Here is a 22,577-nt window from a genome sequence, read left to right as displayed (position 1 = left end):
AAAAAAAAAAATGTATTAATGTCTAGATTCGTTTTTAACACGTTTTCTATTAATGCATTGAAATTGTATCATAATTAGCACTAAACATATTAAAATGAAAAATACATAAAACATTTTCCTTAATTAAAGTATAGATTCTTAGAGATTACCAATGTTACTGTCCCCACAACAACAACAAAATCATGAATTATGTCATTTTGCCCTTAATTGAAATAGTGTAGAATTCTATTCATTCCTAAAGAGCAGTGGTTCCCAAACTTTTTATAGTCCCCTACCCCTTCAAACATTCAATCTCCAGCTGCGTACCCCCCTCTAGCACGAGGGTCGGCACACTCTCAAATGTTGTTTTTTGCCATCATTGTAAGCCTGCCACCCACACACTATACAATACATTTATTAAACATAAGAATGAGTGTGAGTTTCTGTCACAACCCGGCCCGTGGGAAGTGACAAAGAGCTCTTATGGAACCAGGGCACAAATAATAATATAATAATCATCATCAATAATTTTGCTCTTTATTTAACCATCTTACATATAAAACCTTATTTGTTAATTGAAAATTGTGAATAACTCACCGCAGGTTAATGAGAAAGGTGTGCTTGAAAGGATGCATATAACTCTGCAATGTTGGGATGTATTGGAGAAAGTCTCAGTCTTAAATCATTTTCCACACACAGTCTGTGTCTGTATTTAGTTTTCATGAGGGCCGAGAATCCACTCTCACATAGGTACGTGGTTGCAAAGGGCATCAGTGTTTTAACAGCATGATTTGCCAAGGCAGGATACTCTGAGCGCAGCCCAATCCAGAAATCTGGCAGTGGTTTCTGATTAAATAAAATCTTCACAGAACCACTTGTTGCAATTTTGATGAGTCTCTCTTTTTATTTTTTATTTTTTATTTTACCTTTATTTAACCAGGCAAGTCAGTTAAGAACAAATTCTTATTTTCAATGACGGCCTGGGAACAGTGGGTTAACTGCCTGTTCAGGGGCAGAACGACAGATTTGTACCTTGTCAGCTCGGGGGTTTGAACTCACAACCTTCCGGTTACTAGTCCGACGCTCTAACCACTAGGCTACCCTGCCGCTTGTTCAGATATCGGTAAGTGGACTGGAGGCAGGGCATGAAAGGGATAACCAATCCAGTTGTTTGTGTCATCAACCATTTTGGGAAAGTACCTGCGTAATTGAGCACCCAACTCACTCAGGTGCTTTGCTATATCACATTTGACATTGTCCGTAAACTTGAGTTCATTTTCACACAAAGAATCATACAATGATGGAAAGACCTGTGTGTTGTCCTTGTTAATGCAGACAGAGAAGAGCTCCAACTTCTTCATCACAGACTCAATTTTGTCTCACACATTGAATATAGTTGGGGAGAGTCCCTGTAATCCTAGATTCAGATAATTCAGTCGAGAAAAAACATCACCCAGATAGGCCAGTCATATGAGAAACTCATCATCATGCAAGCGGTCAGACTAGTGAAAATTATGGTCAGTAAAGAAAACTTTAAGCTCGTCTCTCAATTCAAAACAACGTGTAAATACTTTGTCCCTTGATAACCAGCGCACTTTTAAAAACGTTACATGGTCACTGTCCATATCATTGCATAAGGCAGAAATGGGGCTTTATCAAAGTTAACCATTTTCACTGTAGTGTCAAAACATCTTTCAAGCTGTCAGGCATTCCCTTGGCAGCAAGAGCCTCTCGGTGGATGCTGCAGTGTACCCAGGTGGCGTTGGGAGCAACTGCTTACACGTGCGTTACCACTCCACTATGTCTCCCTGTCATGGCTTTTGCGCCATCAGTACAGATACCAACATGAGCTGCAGCTACGTTTGGCTACATACGGACCGTTAGTGGAATCTCCGTGAGAGAATAACGGTTAATGTGACTGGATGTTAATTATTTGACTAGGCTACCTGTATTTGACATTGTGTTGTTATTTCTCTGAACACTAGATGGTTTAATGTTATTTTTGGCAGTGAAACAAGGCTACTCAGGGGAGGAAAAAACCTCACCCGAATGTATAACCCCGTTGGACTGTTTGAAAATGTGAAAGAAAAAACTAAAGGATTACTTCTACTGGGGATGAGACCGGTGGTTTTCTAGCCTCTCAATGGCCAATACATAGCATTAGCAATCCAGGGTTTATATGCATCATTGGTCACAACTTTAGACTAACTATTGACTAACTATTGTTGCCTTTTCTCTTCTGCAGGACAATGTAGAACCAATATCACCATCTCCTGTCTTCTCTAGGACAATGTAGAACCAATATCACCATCTCCTGTCTTCTCTAGGACAATGTAGAACCAATATCACCATCTCCTGTCTTCTCTATGACAATGAAGCATCAATATCACCATCTCCTGTCTTCTCTAGGACAATGAAGAACCAATATCACCATCTCCTGTCTTCTCTAGGACAATGTAGAACCAATATCACCATCTCCTGTCTTCTCTAGGACAATGAAGAACCAATATCACCATCTCCTGTCTTCTCTAGGACAATGAAGAACCAATATCACCATCTCCTGTCTTCTCTAGGACAATGAAGCATCAATATCACCATCTCCTGTCTTCTCTAGGACAATGAAGCATCAATATCACCATCTCTTGTCTTCTCTAGGACAATGAAGAACCAATATCACCATCTCCTGTCTTCTCTAGGACAATGAAGAACCAATATCACCATCTCCTGTCTTCTCTAGGACAATGTAGAACCAATATCACCATCTCCTGTCTTCTCTAGGACAATGAAGAACCAATATCACCATCTCCTGTCTTCTCTAGGACAATGAAGCATCAATATCACCATCTCCTGTCTTCTCTAGGACAATGAAGCATCAATATCACCATCTCCTGTCTTCTCTAGAACAATGAAGCATCAATATCACCATCTCCTGTCTTCTCTAGGACAATGAAGCATCAATATCACCATCTCCTGTCTTCTCTAGGACAATGAAGAACCAATATCACCCTCCCTTGTCTTCTCTAGGACAATGAAGAACCAATATCACCATCTCCTGTCCTGCCCACTGATCTAGCTGGCGTTCCAATCCATAGCCTCCTCAAGTGCAGCTACAGTATATGATTGCATTACCTTCAAAGTCATTATTTAAAGATGGTCAATTAAGATTTGAAATGACCTGCATGACAATGTGGAGCTGCCATTTACGGTAAACCAATTGTTATCTGAAATTAACTGTGTTGACCTGAGAAGAACACCGGTGCCATTCAATGCGATGATGACACTGATCATTTTAAATCACCATTACGGATCTTGAGATAGGATTGCTTATTTAGACAATATGGGGTTCTCATGCAGAGCGGTCGCTGGAAGCAGTTTTAAGAGGACATCCAGTCATTCACATGGGCGAGTGGTTATCAAGGTTCAGCCCATTGCATTCAACAAGCCGTCATTTGGTCATGAAGTTAAATTGAGTCAGATTCAATACGCCGGTATGTATTCTATTCCATTAGGCGTTGATTATCTCAGACTGCCTGAGACCCCAATCTGCTGACTGCAGTTGAATACCGTGTCCAGATAGAACGTGCAGTGAATGTAACATCAATTACATGGCCTAGAGTTAAATTAACTTCATCACCAATGGTTTGATTCACCTTGAACACTACAGATCCAAATACTGCTGGGTGAGACTCACTTTCTTTTTCTTCTCATAGTCTTCAAACTACCCAAACAATACTCTCCTCTCTTACTTTTGAGGAGTTGTGAAGAGACCCAGTGGACAGTACTTTGAAGTGAGATATATTAAAAACCATTAGTCATTTAGAAAAACTGCTCTGATGGACACAATTAAATCTTATTCCCCAATTCACTTCCATCAGGCAGATGCCTTTCCAGATGAATGCTGTGAGTGTGAGGAGAGCAGGGGACTCCCACAGGTTATCAAATAAGCTTTCACATAAGGTTTATATCCTCAATAGTATAGAAGTACCTTTCCTTTATATATTCATCTTTCTCCATACTTTCCTTATAAAACAGCTTTAATAACCATGTGATGTATTATGTCTTAGTGCTTTCCTTTGAACAATTGTGTCATAAAAGGCTCAGGACACCAGTTATTTTTATAGGGATCGTCACTTTATTTTGTAAATAAAATATGATTTCCATCAACATCATAGGCCTGTTTCCGTTTCAAATGGACACAGTGTGCATACATGATACTTTTTCCATGTCCATTATTGAAAGATGTCACATTAAAATATTACATTAACAAAGAATGGTCCAACAGAACAGCCATCATCCCCAGTAACCCTTCAACACCCCAGACACCGACAGACACACAGGTCCAATCCAGCTGTACTTTAGGACCAGGACTTTTACCCAATGTAGGCAATACATTAAATAGCGCCTATACTGCACTTTACCACAGTAAAACATCTCTATCCATCAGTAACACAACAAAAACATGTGGATGTGTCATTCACTGTGTACAATGACAGACTGATTAAGTAGTGCAACGTAAAACCTCGACAGGAATGTCATCTCTTAAGACCTCATAACCTGTTATAATCAGTACCCTAATCTAATCACATGAAACGGACAGGAGTGGAAAAGTGAAGTGCATCTTTTAAGAGAAAGAGTGTGAGAAGACTAGGAGTGATGTGAAAAGTGAAGTGCATCTTTTAAGAGAAAGAGTGTGAGAAGACTAGGACCGATGTGAAAAGAAAAGTGCATTCCATCTTTTAAGAGAAAGAGTGTGAGAAGACTAGGACCGATGTGAAAAGAAAAGTGCATTCCATCTTTTAAGAGAAAGAGGGTGAGAAGACTAGGAGTGATGTGAAAAGTGAAGTGCATCTTTTAAGAGAAAGAGTGTGAGAAGACTAGGAGCGATGTGAAAAGAAAGAGAAGATTATTGCGTCCATCTTAATGCAGCTACCCAGTAAAAATATTATTTGTAGATATGGGTTCAAATACTATTTGAAATCATTTCAAGTACATTAGGTGTTCTTAATTCTGATTGCCTGCTGGCACAATGGATCCAATAGAAAAGCGCTGGCTAAACTGCAAACCCTGCCCCTCTGGCAGGTTAAAGTAAACCACACTACTTTTGAAATAAATCCAATAGTATTTAAATCCAGGTCTGATTATTTGACACTGTGGCAACTCCATGGGAGTGCCTGGTTGCGTACATGTTGTACCTGGGGTAAAGAAGAACAGATAAAGACTAGGGGTCACATTCATTAGGCACCAAACGGAAGAAAACTGACTGAAAACAGGGAGGGACTAACTTCCCATATTCATTTTCCGTTGCGTGGTCCTAATGAAAGTGACCCAGGCGTTTTCCCTGACCTGACAAGTAGAAACTCTGGGCCCTCAATGTATAACTAGGGCCTGTTTTCACCCCTGGTGAGGTCTCGTGGTCAGGAGAAAACTCCTGTTCCTACAAGACATTTTCTGAACTAGCTACAATAGTGTTTCAGGATGCAGTTCTGTTGTTAAACAATGCTAGCACGAGAATAAATGGAGCCTCTGAAATCCCTTCTGCCTCAGAAGTAAGTGTAAGAACAGGTACATGGGATGGTTTTGGGCTGTCCTCGCTGACAGACAGCCTCCTTGGACGTGGATGATAACTGCTCCTCCCTGAGTGGAGGGCTGTGGACGGTCATGGAGCTTTGTAGGACGGCAATTTGGTCAGCCAAATGACTGCGGTCACCGTAACAACCGTTCAAATAGCAAAATAAATACAAATGAATAAATTAGACGCACATTTCTCCTCCGTTCCTGACTGCATGTGCTGCCATAGAAACGGGAGTCCCCGTTCAACTCAACGTTGGCATTATGGGTGGACTGGCAGCCATTGCGAGTCTACCCATAGGACCAAAGCAGGAAGTAAAATATGTGCTGTGATTTGGTGATTCAACTCAATAGACATTACAAAAAGTGCAGTACATTCCATTGCATGAGCCACACCAGTTAACATCATTTGAATGAACATTCTACATTACAACAAAGATAAATCATGTTAAGAGTCCATGTTGCAGAAGAAAGGGACTTAACTGCACACATTCATTTTCTACGGTAATGGAGGTTATTCTTTACGGTCTTCATCGGTCTTCATCCACAACCGTAATAGTGCCAGCCCTACATGTGTTTCAGGGGTTGATCCACTACACTAGTGTGAATGGAGTGGAGGCTGGAGATCAACCCCTAGCCCCTCCCCACAAGCCCCTTTTCCTGACCTGAAAGGGACAGACAGCTATAACCAATATGGTGGAGATTCCATCCAGCAGGCAAATCCCATCAGGAGGCCAAGGAAGTAACTACCATATTGCCTACTCCGTTCTATTCCCTTCAGGTCTACAGGAGTGCCTAGGGAAGAGGGGATAGGGCTCCATTTGGAATTCAGCTAAACACTAAGCTCAGCGGAGGTCAAGCCCATTGGCCAATTGATCTAACCTACTGTCAACATTCTAAAAGTGTCAGATTTCATAATACTGCTCCAAAGTACTATGCATGTTTTTCTATACATGGAGGTACAGTCTTTGGTCACTAATACATATTTTCACGGACTAATTCAAGTTGCACTGTCAACATGTGAAGTACCAGATCATCTTTGTTGAAAACAGTAACATGAACAACTCAAACAGCTAATGAAGTAATGAATGGCAGGCAGGATGTGTGTCTGTTCAATGGAAGTGGCCCATAGCTTCAGCTGCCTTGACTCTCACCACTGGGTCTGGGTCCTGGAGCAGCATGACCAGACCTGGGAGACACCACACACAGAACACAGTATGAGGTCATTGTCTTTCCCCAGGTGACATCACTCCTATGCAACGCTGGTCAGACAGAAGACAATGAGTATGAGGAGGTTTCCCTGATCAGAGAGAAGACAATGAGTATGAGGAGGTTTCCCTGGTCAGACAAAATACAATGAGTATGAGGTAGGTTTCCCTGGTCAGACAGAAGACAATGAGTATGAGGAGGTTTCCCTGATCAGAGAGAAGACAATGAGTATGAGGTAGGTTTCCCTGGTCAGACAAAATACAATGAGTATGTGGTAGGTTTCCCTGGTCAGACAGAAGACAATGAGTATGAGGAGGTTTCCCTGATCAGAGAGAAGACAATGAGTATGAGGTAGGTTTCCCTGGTCAGACAAAATACAATGAGTATGAGGTAGGTTTCCCTGGTCAGACAGAAGACAATGAGTATGAGGAGGTTTCCCTGATCAGACAGAAGACAATGAGTATGAGGTAGGTTTCCCTGGTCAGACAAAAGACAATGAGTATGAGGAGGTTTCCCTGGTCAGACAGAAGACAATGAGTATGAGGAGGTTTCCCTGATCCCTTGGATCTGAGCAGGAATAACTCCTGGCCCGACATACCCAAGCACCGTTAGTGACAGTAATATCACATGGAAGGAGTACTCATCACACAGACTACTACAACCGCTCCAACAGGCCCAACTCACTGGGAAGCAGAACTAGAGAAACAGCCTACCTTTGGTCACACTCCCCATGTTGATGTGAGAAAATAATTCCTCAGGAAGATTACCCAGAAGGAAACCTACAAAGAAATAAAGGCCTTTAACATTTCATTAGATAAATGTTTAAGTGAAAATCTCTACCATGGTAATTGAGAGAGAATATTTGGTTTGTGCAAACAGCTTCACTGATATTCTCTTCTTGAAAATTACAACTAATTATGACATTTATCCAATATTAATAATAGAACACTGTCTGAAAAATGACTAATACTTTTCTAACTCATGAATGACTACAAAGGATAGCTACAGGAGCTAAGACACAGAGCAGAGCCATGTTGAGCAGGGTTGAGGTCAATTCACAAGGTAAACTAAATTCCAATTTTCCTTATTGAAAACCATTGAAGAGAATTAGGATTTCAGTGTACTTCCTGAATTGAAATGGAATAGAACCCAACCCTGGTGTTGAGGTGAAGTTGAGGAAACAGAGACATCCCACTAACCAGTTTCCCTACCTACCGATAAACATAGCAGCGCCGGCCCGAACCTCGGCCCAGTTGCTTTTGAAGAACTGGATGACAGTGATGTGGTAAAAGTTGAGCATGCCAGGGAAGTCTTGAATCTGGGGACAAATCAAAAGAACAGTTCTATCATATAAAGAGAGAAAAATAACTAACCTTTTGTAATAGAACATTATTCAAGGTGGGTTTCCAAGGCAACTGCTCTAGTGATTGCATAGCGTGCAACGCATTTAAAAAGCTGTTTACTACAGTAGGTAAATAATTTCCACCTCCTGACGCCAGATCTCCGCTACTGGTTTTGATGGCCGACAATGAGGTTTGTACCAGTTTGTGGATGGTGAGTAGAGTATTACAGTATTAGACAGTGATCAACTCACAATATATTTGGTGAGGTCGTTGATGAACTCTCCGTAGTGCAGACTCTTGTCCTCGTGGAGATGGTTCTGGAACATAGTGGTGATGAGCTCTGAGCCCACCACCGGAGCACACACTCGCATGGCATACTTACACGCCTGCACAGACAAACAGACAGGAAACAGTCTTTTAGCCTACCATCTGAGTCTTTGCACAAAGAATGCTTCAGTTCAATCCACATGACGTAATAACGTATCATTTACTTATCTATGATATAAACCAGACTATATCAGACGAATCTATGATATAAACCAGACTATATCAGACAAATCTATGATATAAACCAGACTATATCAGATGAATCTATGATATAAACCAGACTATATCAGACGAATCTATGATATAAACCAGACTATATCAGACGAATCTATGATATAAACCAGACTATATCAGACAAATCTATGATATAAACCAGACTATATCAGACGAATCTATGATATAAACCAGATTATAACAGACGAATCTATGATATAAACCAGATTATAACAGACGAATCTATGATATAAACCAGACTATATCAGACGAATCTATGATATAAACCAGACTATATCAGACGAATCTATGATATAAACCAGATTATAACAGACGAATCTATGATATAAACCAGACTATACCAGATGAATCCTATGATATAAACCAGACTATATCAGATTAATTCTAGGTATGTAAAGCACAGGACTGCAAAGAAAACTAGACAACAGGTATAGTGTACCAAACATCAAACCAGTTTGTAGAACCATAGTTCCCCAAGTCCACTGCCTGAGTGTTGATGTGAGGTTACCCACCTTGACCACCTGCAGGTTGGGGTCACTGAGGTGCAGCAGCAGGCTGACCAGTACGTTGTGGATCTGGTCTTTGAACACAGGCTCTCCTGAACCAAACTTAGACAGGTTCCCCAGGAGCATGATGGAGGCACAGCGGATCTCATCATTCTCCTGTTGGGTCAACAATACAGGAGCGCAGTTAGAGGATCCACACTAAACCCATCATAACGTTAACACACAGCAGTAGACCTAGATAACCTTCAGAGGATCCAACCTAAACCCATCATTTAAAAACACTGTCATTTAGCAGATCAAACCCTTCTTATCCAGAGCGACTCAGTCTTACATCCATTTATTGAAACAAGGTTGTCCTTTTCTTGATCCTGTCAACTTCTACATGATAGAAATCTGGCCCTGAGAAACTAGGAACTCAAAACACCAAATATCAAACATATATATTGCCTTCTCTCTGAGAAGTGAAACGTAATAAGCCTAACAAATGTGTTTCAGTCGTTGTAGCCACATCACAAGCATCCTCCTCAGAGGCCACTAGTCTCTAATACCCTGACAACACCGCTCGCTGCAAAATAAATGTAGGAATCCATGTTATTCAATTATTGCGCCCACACTGCTCGTCTGCGTTGCCAAGGGCTAAAATAGAAGTCATTCCTATTTCTGACACAGATCGCGCTGCAAGTCCTGCCTCTCCCATCTCCTCATTGGTTTATAGAAGTAGGTACGCACGTGCCATCTCCTCACTGGTTATACCCACGTGGGTGATTGAAAGACTAACTGTTGCCGGTTGTCGTGGTAATACTATGAAACTTTAGATGCCAATCATCATATAAGTTAAACGATGAAAAAGCCTGGAAGGAGGAGAGATGACTAGAAAAAATTCGGTTGACCGTTTTTATGTGTGGAGTAGAGGACCTTGTGCATTTCAGGTAAAATAACAACCTAATGTTTATATCCCAGGACAAATTAACTAGCAACAGCAAGCTAGCTAAATAGGACAAATTAGCTAGCAAGTGCAAGCTAAATTGCCATGAATGTTTAATGCTTTTCGACCTGTCCCCAAATGAATGTAATTGGTTAAGAGTTTGTTTTGATATTTCAACCTGTGTGTCGTGATGGCGTTTGGTGTAGAGTGACAAAATAAATGTGTACACGATGGAGCACGCTCGCAGCTGGTTTGGGTTCCATGTCAGGGATTGGTGTAATTTCATCTTAATCTATATCTATCAGGTAGGGGAGTTACCAAGAGAGAAAAGCATATTTTAGGGTGCCAGACGCTAGACTTATGTCAGGAATAGTTCAAATAAGCTTAAAGACCCAACCACATATACCTCAATGACGCTTGTGACATCAGGTTAAACTGTATGTCTTATGTTATTAACTACAAAAGGCCCCTGAGATAAGAAACCTATTTTGCAACCTTGCAAAGTTTCAGTAATTGTATTATTTTTATTTATTTAACCTTTATTTAACGAGGCAAGTCAGTGAAGAACAAATTCTTATTGACAATGATGGCCTAAGAACAGTCGGTTAACTGCCTTGTTCAGGGGCAGAATGACAGATTTTTACCTTATCAGTGCGGGGATTCGATCTAGCAACCTTTCAGTTACAAGTCCAACGCGCTACCCACTTTATTTTGTCCCCCTACACCAAACGCAATCACGACACACAGGTTAAAATATCAAAACACACACTGAACCTGCCGCCCCAAAGTAATAAAGTCAATAGACAAAAGCTACTGGACATGGAATCAATGTACAGGGACCAGGATTCACCTCTATTTATTTTGACTGAACCCAAACTCTACCAGTTAAGTTGACTGAAAAACACATTCCCATTTACAGCAATGACCTGGGGAATAGTTATAGGGGAGAGGAGGGGGGGATGAATGAGCCAATAGTAAGCTTGGGATGATTAGGTGACGGTATGAGGGCCAGATTGGGAATTTAGCCAGGACACCAGAGTTAACACCCCTACTCTAACAATAAGTGCCATGGGATCTTTAGTGACCACAGAGAGTCAGGACACCTGTAACGTCCCATCCGAAAGACGGCACCCTACACAGGGCAATGTCCCCAATCACTGCCCTGGGGCATTGGGAGTTTTTTTTTAGACCAGATGAAAGGGTGCCTCTTACTGGCCCTCCAACAACACTTCCAGCAGCATCTGATCTCCTATCTAGGGACCGACCAGGACCAACCCTGCTTAGCTTCAGAGGCAATCTAGCAGTGGGCTGCAGCAGGGTGGTAATGCTACCATGACAACAGTGGGCTGCAGCAGGGTGGTAACTCTAGCATGACAACAGTGGGCTACAGCAGGGTGGTAACCATGACAACATAGAAGTGTGTATCTGCTCAACTCACACTCTCCAGGAAGGGTTTAATCTTCATGAAGATGTAGACGACCAGCAGCTGGACGTTCTTCTTGTCCAGGTAGAGGAGCACCTTGGACAGGCCCGACATGGCCTCCAGAGTGATGCGTTTCCCAGGGTCGTCCTTCTCCTCCATCCCAGAGCTCATAGCAGCCAGCAGCTCCTTGGCATACTTATTTACCTATAAAATAGATTAGGTATAGGTTGTGATTACCTAGAGATCCATATTTGTCTGAAACATTGTTCCCCTCTGCTGCTGTCTTGGTTTGACGAGAGGGATATACTACAAAGTAGGATTAGCCAGATAACTTACCTAAATATTCTGAAATCACTTATTTTATATAAGCTTAAAATTTGCTTTTGATTCAACCAAAAACACAGTTCAGATGTCTTAATGAACCAGAAAAATCAATATATATTTTAGGTTGTTTATAAAATATATCTGGCTAACTCATTGCTCCTGCTCTGTAGTATATCCTAACCCGATCCCTCTGATATCTCTTGAAACTTCTGTTAATACATTTTGTCTGCGTAATGTTGCCACATTGAGGTAAGATTAATCAGTCATACCTTCTCAGGTGATCCTATGGCGATGTTCCCCAGCCCCCTGACAACCAGCACCTCCCCTCCATATGTACCTTCTCAGGTGATCCCACAGTGATGTTCCCCAGCCCCCTGACAACCAGCACCTCCCCTCCATATGTACCTTCTCAGGTGATCCCACAGTGATGTTCCCCAGCCCCCTGATAACCAGCACCTCCCCTCCATATGTACCTTCTCAGGTGATCCTATGGCGATGTTCCACAGCCCCCTGACAACCAGCACCTCCCATCCCCCCTCCATATGTACCTTCTCAGGTGATCTCACAGCGATGTTCCCCAGCCCCCTGACAACCAGCACCTCCCATCCCCCCTCCATATGTACCTTCTCAGGTGATCTCACAGCGATGTTCCACAGCCCCCTGACAACCAGCACCACCCCTCCCCCCTCCATATGTACCTTCTCAGGTGATCCCACAGCGATGTTCCCCAGCCCCCTGACGGCCAGCATGCGGACGGTACAGCTGGGGTCAGAGATACGCTCCATCATGTTGTTCATCAGGACATCCATCATCATCAGCTCTGTCACCACGTGGTGGTTCAGCAACTAGCGTTACCCACAGAGACAGAACACAGTGGTTCAGCAACAAGCGTTACCCACAGAGACAGAACAGTGTGAAGCCAGTGGTTCAGCAACTAGCGTTACCCACAGAGACAGAACACAGTGGTTCAGCAACTAGCGTTACCCACAGAGACAGAACACAGTGGTTCAGCAACTAGCGTTACCCACAGAGACAGAACACAGTGGTTCAGCAACTAGCGTTACCCACAGAGACAGAACACAGTGGTTCAGCAACTAGCGTTACCCACAGAGACAGAACACAGTGGTTCAGCAACTAACGTTACCCACAGAGACAGAACACAGTGGTTCAGCAACAAGCGTTACCCACAGAGACAGAACAGTGTGAAGCCAGTGGTTCAGCAACTAGCGTTACCCACAGAGACAGAACACAGTGGTTCAGCAACTAGCGTTACCCACAGAGACAGAACACAGTGGTTCAGCAACTAACGTTACCCACAGAGACAGAACACAGTGGTTCAGCAACTAGCGTTACCCACAGAGACAGAACACAGTGGTTCAGCAACTAGCGTTACCCACAGAGACAGAACACAGTGGTTCAGCAACTAACGTTACCCACAGAGACAGAACACAGTGGTTCAGCAACTAGCGTTACCCACAGAGACAGAACACAGTGGTTCAGCAACTAGCGTTAGCCACAGAGACAGAACACAGTGGTTCAGCAACTAGCGTTACCCACAGAGACAGAACACAGTGGTTCAGCAACTAACGTTACCCACAGAGACAGAACACAGTGGTTCAGCAACTAGCGTTAGCCACAGAGACAGAACACAGTGGTTCAGCAACTAGCGTTACCCACAGAGACAGAACACAGTGGTTCAGCAACTAGCGTTACCCACAGAGACAGAACACAGTGGTTCAGCAACTAGCGTTACCCACAGAGACAGAACACAGTGGTTCAGCAACTAACGTTAGCCACAGAGACAGAACACAGTGGTTCAGCAACTAGCGTTAGCCACAGAGACAGAACACAGTGGTTCAGCAACTAGCGTTAGCCACAGAGACAGAACACAGTGGTTCAGCAACTAGCGTTAGCCACAGAGACAGAACACAGTGTGAAGCCGGTACATTGAGATATGCATGAAGGAGACCTACAAAAGCACAACAAATGCAATGTAAACTAATTTGACTCCTGGTGACAACGGCAATTAAAATGCAATTCCTTCTAAGTATTATAATACTGTAAAGCCACTATGTCCAGTTTGACATCCTAACTCTGTCACACCTCTACAACCCCTTAGAGTGGATGTGGGCAGCCCCCCCCCTCCAACGCCATGTTTTACCTTACGACCCCCCCCCCCCCACAAGCATCACGGGAACCGTCTGAAGTCGGTACATCCGATCTGCCAACTTCTGTCTGTAGTGTTTGAACAGTTTGGGCTACACACTAATATGACCCTCACAACCACGTACATGTCAGTTGTTTTGCTCCAGGACGCCCACAACCCTCATAAGACTAGTCTGAAGGTAGCCGTGCACCACTTTTTAAAAAATACATGGAACTTTATGGAGATAGTTTAATGCTTAAACTAAGGGGTTAAATACATCAACAAAATGTTAGCTTAGTAAGCAGAGTTGCAGTTCTTGAAACAAACCAGTGTGCCTGGAACCTACTGTACTACCATACCCTGTTCAAAGACACTTCTGTATGGTCTTGCCCATTCAGCATCTGAATGGCACACATACACAATCCATATCTCAATTGTCTCAAGGCTTAAAGATTCTTCTTTAACCCGTCTCCTCCCCCAGACCTTTCTGTCCAACATGAACTGCACTAGCTAGCTAACCTAGCTCATCGCTAGCTTGGTTTGCTAGCTAGTTACAGTAGCTTGGCAAAACAGCAACATTTTCACTAACTATCTAAATTTTACAGCCAGCATTGTCTATAACGATTATGTTACAATTACCAAACGTTTGGCAATTTTTTTTTTTTATGATACCATGATGTATTACAGGGTTGGATGTTGCATGCAATTTCTATTGCATTTGAATTGCTTTGTGTATCAGCAAAGCTGATGTCACTTGCATCTGCAACAGAAATTGCATCCAAATTGCTTGGTGTGACACAGGATTTATATGTTTGCAGATGTGAAGGGTCTGGATAGGTATAATCAGTGTGGTGGTGGACATTCTACCATATTCCCTCCTTAAAGACCTACAACAGTGGTCCCTGGGCTTGGCTCACCTCACAGACCTACAACAGTGGTCCCTGGGCTTGGCTCACCTCACAGACCTACAACAGTGGTCCCTGGGCTTGGCTCACCTCACAGACCTACAACAGTGGTCCCTGGGCTTGGCTCCCCTCACAGACCTACAACAGTGGTCCCTGGGCTTGGCTCACCTCACAGACCTACAACAGTGGTCCCTGGGCTTGGCTCACCTCACAGACCTACAACAGTGGGCCCTGGGCTTGGCTCACCTCACAGACCTACAACAGTGGTCCCTGGGCTTGGCTCACCTCACAGTGGTCCCTGGGCTTGGCTCACCTACAACAGTGGGCCCTGGGCTTGGCTCACCTCACAGACCTACAACAGTGGGCCCTGGGCTTGGCTCACCTCAGAGAAGAAGGCTGTGATAGTGACCCTCTGACACTCGTAGATGTTGTTGAGACAGGGGCACAGACACTCCACTATGGCCGGGAGACGAGGGCCTGCGTGTTTGGCCATGGCCCTGAAAACAACAACACACCTCTCACACTAACTGGTACAGCATATAGGGTAGCTATACTGTACATATCATGAAGAAAGAGTTAGGGCTGAGGTTAGGGTTGAACCAGGATGTGGACATGAAGCCAGGGTCAGGGTGTACCTGGCGAGGAGGGTGACCCCGGTGATGTGCTGCTGGGGGTCCTTCATCTTGTCCCAGGCCCCCTCCTGGTCCAGGGGTTTAACTACATGGTCCAGCTGGGCCCGGGCCAGGAGGATCCGCAGCGCCTCCACCGCTACCCTGCAGACCCAGGAACACACACAGACAAAGGAGTTAAACCTTGAATAAAAATAACTACATTTTTCCTGAAGGAACTTCATTTTCACAACTTCACATTGTATGGTAACTATGATCAGTGAAACAGATACTGTCATTACCTGGACCCCTGTAGGACCTAACCTCTAGTTATTTTCTAACAGTGGCTCTCCAGATAATCTAATGGAGTGTCCCTGCACTCCAGCCCGTGTGTCTTATGATACAGTATGTGCTAGCTAGCGTATGTCGTCTCCTAACCCACCCGCACACGTCGAAGCCGGCGGCCAGTTTGGTGGGGCTCTTCCTGTTTGTTCCGGAGCTGTTGATGTCTTTGGGTAGTGTGACCCCCACGCTGGAGCCCAGGCGGACCAGCAGGGAGCTGAAGAGCTGGGGGAACAGGGACACCACCGCCTCCTGGCTCTGCCCGTTCAGCATCATCTCCTTCAGGGCACAGGTCATCTGACACAATAGAATAGCATAGAAAATGATTGCTCAGACTTGTACATTTGAAACAAATAAACCTAGCAACACACCATTACCCAGACATCTACAGTCTCATCATAGCACTCTACAACCTGCTACTCACAGCTAGAGGGTGACTGGTGGCCACCTTGGTGAGGCCTCCTCTCATCATGGATTCCTTCTTGTCCACGTAGGGTACCATGATGTTGAGCTTCTCCATCAGCATCTCCATGATCTGAGAGGCCAGTTTACTGTCTGCCCCCAGGGCAATCCACATCTCACAGCTCCAACTGGGGATCACACAGGGAGAAGTGACCATGAGGGGTAGGGCTCACTTTGAATGGGAGGCAGTGAAAACATTTCCTCTGCTACTACACACAGGGTTGGAAATGTCTAACTTTCCCCAAATCCATCAGTTCTCCAGAAATACTGGTTGGAAGATACATGGAGTCTCACTCGTGTGTGTGTGTGTATATGTGTGTGTGTGTGTGTGTGTGTGTGTGTGTGTGAGCGAGCGAGCGAGCGAGCGAATTAACATGTCAAATGAAGCAGGGAGAAAGGGAGTTGACTTTTGGAAAGGAGAAGGATAGGAGAGAGCTGTCACTTGTCAAATGGAGAAACAAAAACAGAGGAATCTTCCTTGTTGAACAGAGGGGAGATCGACAGGTGAGAACCATCTCTCTCCCCCTCTTCTAAGGGCAGGGGGTAGGAGATGGAGGGAGGAGAGGAAGAGAGATGGTTCTCACCTGTCGAAGGGCAGGGGGTAGGAGATGGAGGGAGGAGAGGAAGAGAGGGAGATGGTTCTCACCTGTCGAAGGGCAAGGGGTAGGAGATGGAGGGAGGAGAGGAAGAGAGAGATGGTTCTCACCTGTCGAAGGGCAGGGGGTAGGAGATGGAGGGAGAAGAGGAAGAGAGGGAGATGGTTCTCACCTGTCGAAGGGCAGGGGGTAGGAGATGGAGGGAGAAGAGGAAGAGAGAGATGGTTCTCACCTGTCGAAGGGCAGGGGGTAGGAGATGGAGGGAGAAGAGGAAGAGAGGGAGATGGTTCTCACCTGTCGAAGGGCAGGGGGTAGGAGATGGAGGGAGGAGAGGAAGAGAGAGATGGTTCTCACCTGTCGAAGGGCAGGGGGTAGGAGATGGAGGGAGAGATGGTTCTCACCTGTCGAAGGGCAGGGGGTAGGAGATGAGTGTGTTGATGACAGTCTGGAGGTGCTGTGTAGCCAGGATGAGGATGGACTGGGCCACAGACACCTTCACCTGCTCCTCACTGATCATCTGCAGACGGATGTGAAGCACCTCCAGCATCTCTGATACCTGACACACACAGATCATTTAGAGGGGGTGAGTGTGAGAGAGAGCCGGTGAGTGTGAGAGAGCCGGTGAGTGTGAGAGAGCCGGTGAGTGTGAGAGAGCCGGTGAGTGTGAGAGAGCCGGTGAGTGTGAGAGAGCCGGTGAGTGTGAGAGAGCCAGTGAGTGTGAGAGAGCCAGTGAGTGTGAGAGAGCCAGTGAGTGTGAGAGAGCCAGTGAGTGTGAGAGAGCCAGTGAGTGTGAGAGAGCCAGTGAGTGTGAGAGAGCCAGTGAGTGTGAGAGAGCCAGTGAGTGTGAGAGAGCCAGTGAGTGTGAGAGAGCCAGTGAGTGTGAGAGAGCCAGTGAGTGTGAGAGAGCCAGTGAGTGTGAGAGAGCCAGTGAGTGTGAGAGAGCCAGTGAGTGTGAGAGAGCCAGTGAGTGTGAGAGAGCCAGTGAGTGTGAGAGAGCCAGTGAGTGTGAGAGAGCCAGTGAGTGTGAGAGAGCCAGTGAGTGTGAGAGAGCCAGTGAGTGTGAGAGAGCCAGTGAGTGTGAGTGTGAGAGCCAGTGAGTGTGAGAGAGCCAGTGAGTGTGAGAGAGCCAGTGAGTGTGAGAGAGCCAGTGAGTGTGAGAGAGCCAGTGAGTGTGAGAGAGCCAGTGAGCGTGAGAGAGCCAGTGAGCGTGAGAGCCAGTGAGCGTGAGAGCCAGTGAGCGTGAGAGCCAGTGAGCGTGAGAGCGAACCAGGTCTTGTAGTCCAGCTCCTCTGTTCTTCAGCAGGGTGTTGAGTAGAACACTGGAGGCTCTGGAGCAGTTAGACTGGGAGTCCACCAGGCCCTCAATCAACATGAAGATCAGAGTGTTGAGCTGCTGTTGGGGCAGACGCTTACTGATGATCTACACAGATGAGGGGAAAAGACAGACAAAATAAAGACACATTATGAAAGCAGAGTTGCAAAATTCCAGTAACTTTCCCTAAATTCTCCAGTTTTCCAGAAAGAGTTGACCAGCATTTTGAAACCCAAGGTGAAACATAATGTGTAAATATGTTTGACTATGTAATGCTGTATTCTCCTATCCTCACCTTGGCCAGCTCGGAGCAGGTCTTGTAGAGGACAGAGTGGTCTGGGTTGTCCATGCTCTCCCTCAGTGTGATCAGTCTCTCCACAGAGTCGTCTTTATAGTCCAGAGAGAAGCCTAGCGCCAGGGCAGGGAGACAATGAGACCAGCTGCAGCTGAGCTCCACACACTGCAATCTCCCTCCCAGCGGAATGCCACACAAACAGAGGTGTGCTTCCCAAATGGCAGCCCATTCGCTATATAGTGAACCAGAGCCTTATGGGCCCTATATAGGGAATAGGGTGCCCTTTGGAACGGAACCAGAGTTTCCCGTATTAAAGGGGCCCACAAATGGGCTGTATTGGTCGCTGGGGGAGTTAAGCTGGTCGCTGGGGGAGTTAAGCTGGTCGCTGGGGGAGTTAAGCTGGTCGCTGGGGGAGTTAAGCTGGTCGCTGGGGGAGTTAAGCTGGTCGCTGGGGGAGTTAAGCTGGTCGCCAGAGAAAAGGAAACTAAACAAAACAAGGCGTACTGAATCAGAGACAGTGTGTGTGTAGTGGTGTGTGTGTGTGTGTGTGTAGTGATGTGTGTTACCTTCGTAGCGTAGCTGGATGTAGAGCAGGGTATAGATGCAGTCGATGGCTGCCCTGCGGACCAGGGGGTTGGGGTCGGTGCATCGGGGGGCCAGGCGGCCCAGGAGAGAACCCAGGTTGTGGAAGGTTACCATGTTCTACAAAGACAGAACACCCAGATTAAGGCTATGGGTTGGTTCCACGTTTAAAGGGATCCTTCAGGATTTTGGCAATGAGGCCCTGTATCTACTTCCCCCACTTGTGGATACCATTTTTATGACTCTGTGTCCAGTATTAAGGAAATTAGAGGTTGTTTCACAAGCCAATGCTAACTAGCGTTAGCGCAATGACAAAGTATATTGGTATCTACAAGGAAGCTGGCAGATACCCATAGACTTCTAGTGCAGTTCACCTGTTCATCAGAGTCTGGGAAAGTAAATAAATGGCCTCATTGCAAAAATCCACAAGAATCCCTTTAACAATAAATAAGCACTTTTATCAACTTCTACGGTTCCCCGGGAGTTCTGGATGATTTATTTCCATGTCATTCAGTATTTTGTGGTGCTGGTACCACAAGCCCCATATTCCTACCAAATGACATCGGTCAGCTCATAAGACACACTACTGAACATTATGGCATCTCAAACATTTTGAAGAACACAAACACAGCTATATTTGCTGTTAGTTCATGTCTACAGAACTCAAGGACTTCCGCTAGTAAGGTCCAAATATTACCTGAGAAAGAAGGGTTTGCAGAAGTTCTGACTCACTTTGACGTGGAGGTTGTTGAAGTAGAACTCTAGGATGTGAGCGGTGGTGTTCATCGCCCTCTCCCGCTCATGACCCTGACCAGAACTCAACCACTCCTCAATGTGCTGAGGACAACCAAAGACAGGGTCAAAGTGGAGTTTAAGATCAAGGTATAAATAAGTCAACATTTAAGCGTATACTTCTTATCACCAACTTACCTTGAATACACTCTGGAGTCCGTCTGGACTCAGGTCTCTTGCAAGAATATTCCTCAACAACTCCTGAAGAGCATTGAAGGTGTCTTTGTATAACGCCTGAGGGAAAAGCAGTAGATAGAAGCTTTATCATCTCCACTGTCAGGGTTCTGCTGAAGGTGGATTGAAGACTGTTCTCAAGCATTCCCACGCATTAGAGAGACATGATCGTACACAAATGTAAACAAGGTTTGAAATGATCATGTATTAGTCAAACATACCTGTTTGGGCTTCTTGTGGTCAATTTGTAGTCTACAAATGATTAGTCATTATGTTAATAAACAATAAAAAAAATGAATTTTGGTTTTGTTTTAATTAGCCTGCATCTGAATCTAGGTGATGATTCCTGGGCTGCTAGGCTAGAGATGGCTGAAGCATGGGGTTGCCCATCTGCATTTGTTTAGGCTGGCCCAATCATTAGCTAGATCACAAACGAAGGCTTCGATACCTATACCTGCTACAATGATACTTCATAACATCACCACCATACCACTGTGAACAAATCCTTCAAGTCACAAACACAGCACAGTAAGTGTATAAACATGTGGTCAACTCTCCACCTGGAGAATCAGGTCACTGGGTGTGCAGGCATTTGATTCAGCACTGAGTCAGATTAACAAGGTCCTGTTGAGCAGCTGATTGGTAGAATCTGACATGTTAGACTGGGGCTGGAACAAACGTCCACACACCCAGTAGGTCTCCTGGAGGTATTATCCAATAATTATTATGGGATACGACTAGAACATTAGCCTACAACTAAAGAGTCTAATAAAATAACTCATTCAGTGAATCCAGGATCAAATGGCGGTACTTTGAAGCAAGGTAGCTGAGAGGGAAGGCCCTAAGACTGACTTTATCCAGTGCAAAGACATTATTAGACATTTCATCTCACGTGTTCAGGGAATGCATGATAGTTATTCTGATGTGCAATAACAAAATAGGATCCAGAATAATCAAATATTCGTTTGATTTATTTGCCTGCATGTTTGTGTATATTGTCCTAGGCCATACACTACATAATGATACAAATAAATAAATAGAATGTATTGTCACATACACCAGATAGGTGCAGTGAAATGTGTTGGCTTTAAAGGGTCAGCCATAGTAGTGCGACACCCCTGGAGCTAATTAGGGTTGAGGTGCTTTGCTCAGATTTTTCACCTTGTCGAGTCAGATATTGAAACCAGCAACCTTTTGGTTAGAAGCCCAACGCTCTAACCGCTAGGCTACCTGCTGCCCGAGGAAGTGGAAACTCAAAACACATTAGCTAGAGTGCTAACTCTAAATATGATCTTGTTGCTGGGTAGCAATGCAATTGATCCAACAGTAAAATGTAACATCCTACAAAAACGGCCCATTGTATTCACCCCAGATGGTACGCCCCTCTCCGTTCCCCTGGCTCATCATCCGTTTGTAAAGTGGTGTCATTTCCTCCATCTTGACAGAAATTATTTTTACAGTATACACAAGGCTGAGACTCTACTCTTAACAGTAGTTGTTTTAAAACAACTATGTCTTTCCCACAATTACATTTCTAAAATGTTGCTCAACTGTCAGTATGCTCTTATCAGAACGCATCTCTCCCTTCACTCCGTGTGTAAAGGGGGGAGAAGGAGCGAGAGCCAGCAGCGAAACAGGGCAGATACTTTCATTTCAGGAAGCAGATTAATGCACATTACTGTTGAGCAAAAACATGTTTTTACAACCAAAACAACGTGCAGGAACGTTGTGTAGCCTCATCACCAACATAAGCAACATTTATTAGGTAAGAAGGACAATGTCTGTTCATCATCCCAGATCGGGTTGTTGTCTGATTGTATAGGCTACCTGCTCTCTCCCGACACACACCTAACATCTTGAAAGTGCGGTTCGATTGTTATTTAATATTGCAGTTTTGTCAAAGTAGCAACAATTACACAGAAGCACATTGTAAAACAGTGTAGTCATCTCCGTCACATTCTTTAAGACACTTAAACTGAATTTAAGGCATTTTTAGACTTAAGGTCTTCAAATCAGATAAATTAATAAATGAAGATTTTTTTATGGACCCGCGAACACCCTGTTTCACAAAATGAGTGTGAAGGAACAAAGTGCAGGTTTATGTTGAGATGACTGTATGTCTACACACAGAGAGGTGGTCTGTGCATACAGTATACAGTGGGGCAAAAAAGTATTTAGTCAGCCACCAATTGTGCAAGTTCTTCCACTTAAAAAGATGAGGCCTGTAATTTACATCATAGGTACACTTCAACTATGACAGACAAAATGAGAAAATACTTATTTTCCACCATAATTTGCAAATAAATTAATTAAAAATCCTACAATGTGATTTTCTGGATTTTTTTTTCTCATTTTGTCTGTCATAGTTCAAGTGTACCTATGATGAAAATTACAGGCCTCTCATCTTAAGTGGGAGAACTTGCACAATTGGTGGCTGACTAAATACTTTTTTGCCCCACTGTATGTATACTTGAGGTTGTTCATGTGTGTCCTAAAGTTGAACATAACTATAAGGTTTCTCTATA

The 22,577-nt window shown here is 44.4% G+C and overlaps 1 protein-coding gene across 6 annotated transcripts in view; it reads right to left on the bottom strand.

Moving 5' to 3' along the window:
* Positions 1–4,091: 4,091 nt before the first annotated feature.
* Positions 4,092–22,577, bottom strand: part of LOC139387322 (maestro heat-like repeat family member 1) — a 38,020-nt gene continuing 19,534 nt past the window's right edge. For 5 of the 6 annotated variants that reach the window (XM_071133463.1, XM_071133450.1, XM_071133471.1 and 2 more), the window contains 17 exons: positions 20,017–20,112; positions 19,819–19,923; positions 19,071–19,206; positions 18,505–18,617; positions 18,165–18,317; positions 17,299–17,453; positions 16,264–16,429; positions 15,940–16,136; positions 15,525–15,662; positions 15,272–15,386; positions 12,537–12,683; positions 11,530–11,718; positions 9,173–9,322; positions 8,351–8,485; positions 7,972–8,074; positions 7,470–7,535; positions 4,092–6,736 (listed from right to left, as the gene is read on the bottom strand). In XM_071133463.1, coding sequence (XP_070989564.1) covers positions 6,660–6,736; positions 7,470–7,535; positions 7,972–8,074; positions 8,351–8,485; positions 9,173–9,322; positions 11,530–11,718; positions 12,537–12,683; positions 15,272–15,386; positions 15,525–15,662; positions 15,940–16,136; positions 16,264–16,429; positions 17,299–17,453; positions 18,165–18,317; positions 18,505–18,617; positions 19,071–19,206; positions 19,819–19,923; positions 20,017–20,112 — 2,241 coding nt within the window. In that variant the 3' untranslated portion in view covers positions 4,092–6,659. Of the gene's footprint in view, positions 6,737–7,469; positions 7,536–7,971; positions 8,075–8,350; positions 8,486–9,172; positions 9,323–11,529; positions 11,719–12,536; positions 12,684–15,113; positions 15,175–15,232; positions 15,387–15,524; positions 15,663–15,939; positions 16,137–16,263; positions 16,430–17,298; positions 17,454–18,164; positions 18,318–18,504; positions 18,618–19,070; positions 19,207–19,818; positions 19,924–20,016; positions 20,113–22,577 lie in introns of those variants that run through there. The other variant, XM_071133486.1, reaches the window with a different exon arrangement.

Source organism: Oncorhynchus clarkii, chromosome 3 (assembly GCF_045791955.1).
Source record: "Oncorhynchus clarkii lewisi isolate Uvic-CL-2024 chromosome 3, UVic_Ocla_1.0, whole genome shotgun sequence".
Classification (NCBI taxonomy): domain Eukaryota; kingdom Metazoa; phylum Chordata; class Actinopteri; order Salmoniformes; family Salmonidae; genus Oncorhynchus; species Oncorhynchus clarkii.
The sequence above is the reverse complement of the archived record's forward strand: the minus strand, read 5'-3'. Positions and strand labels throughout refer to the sequence as shown.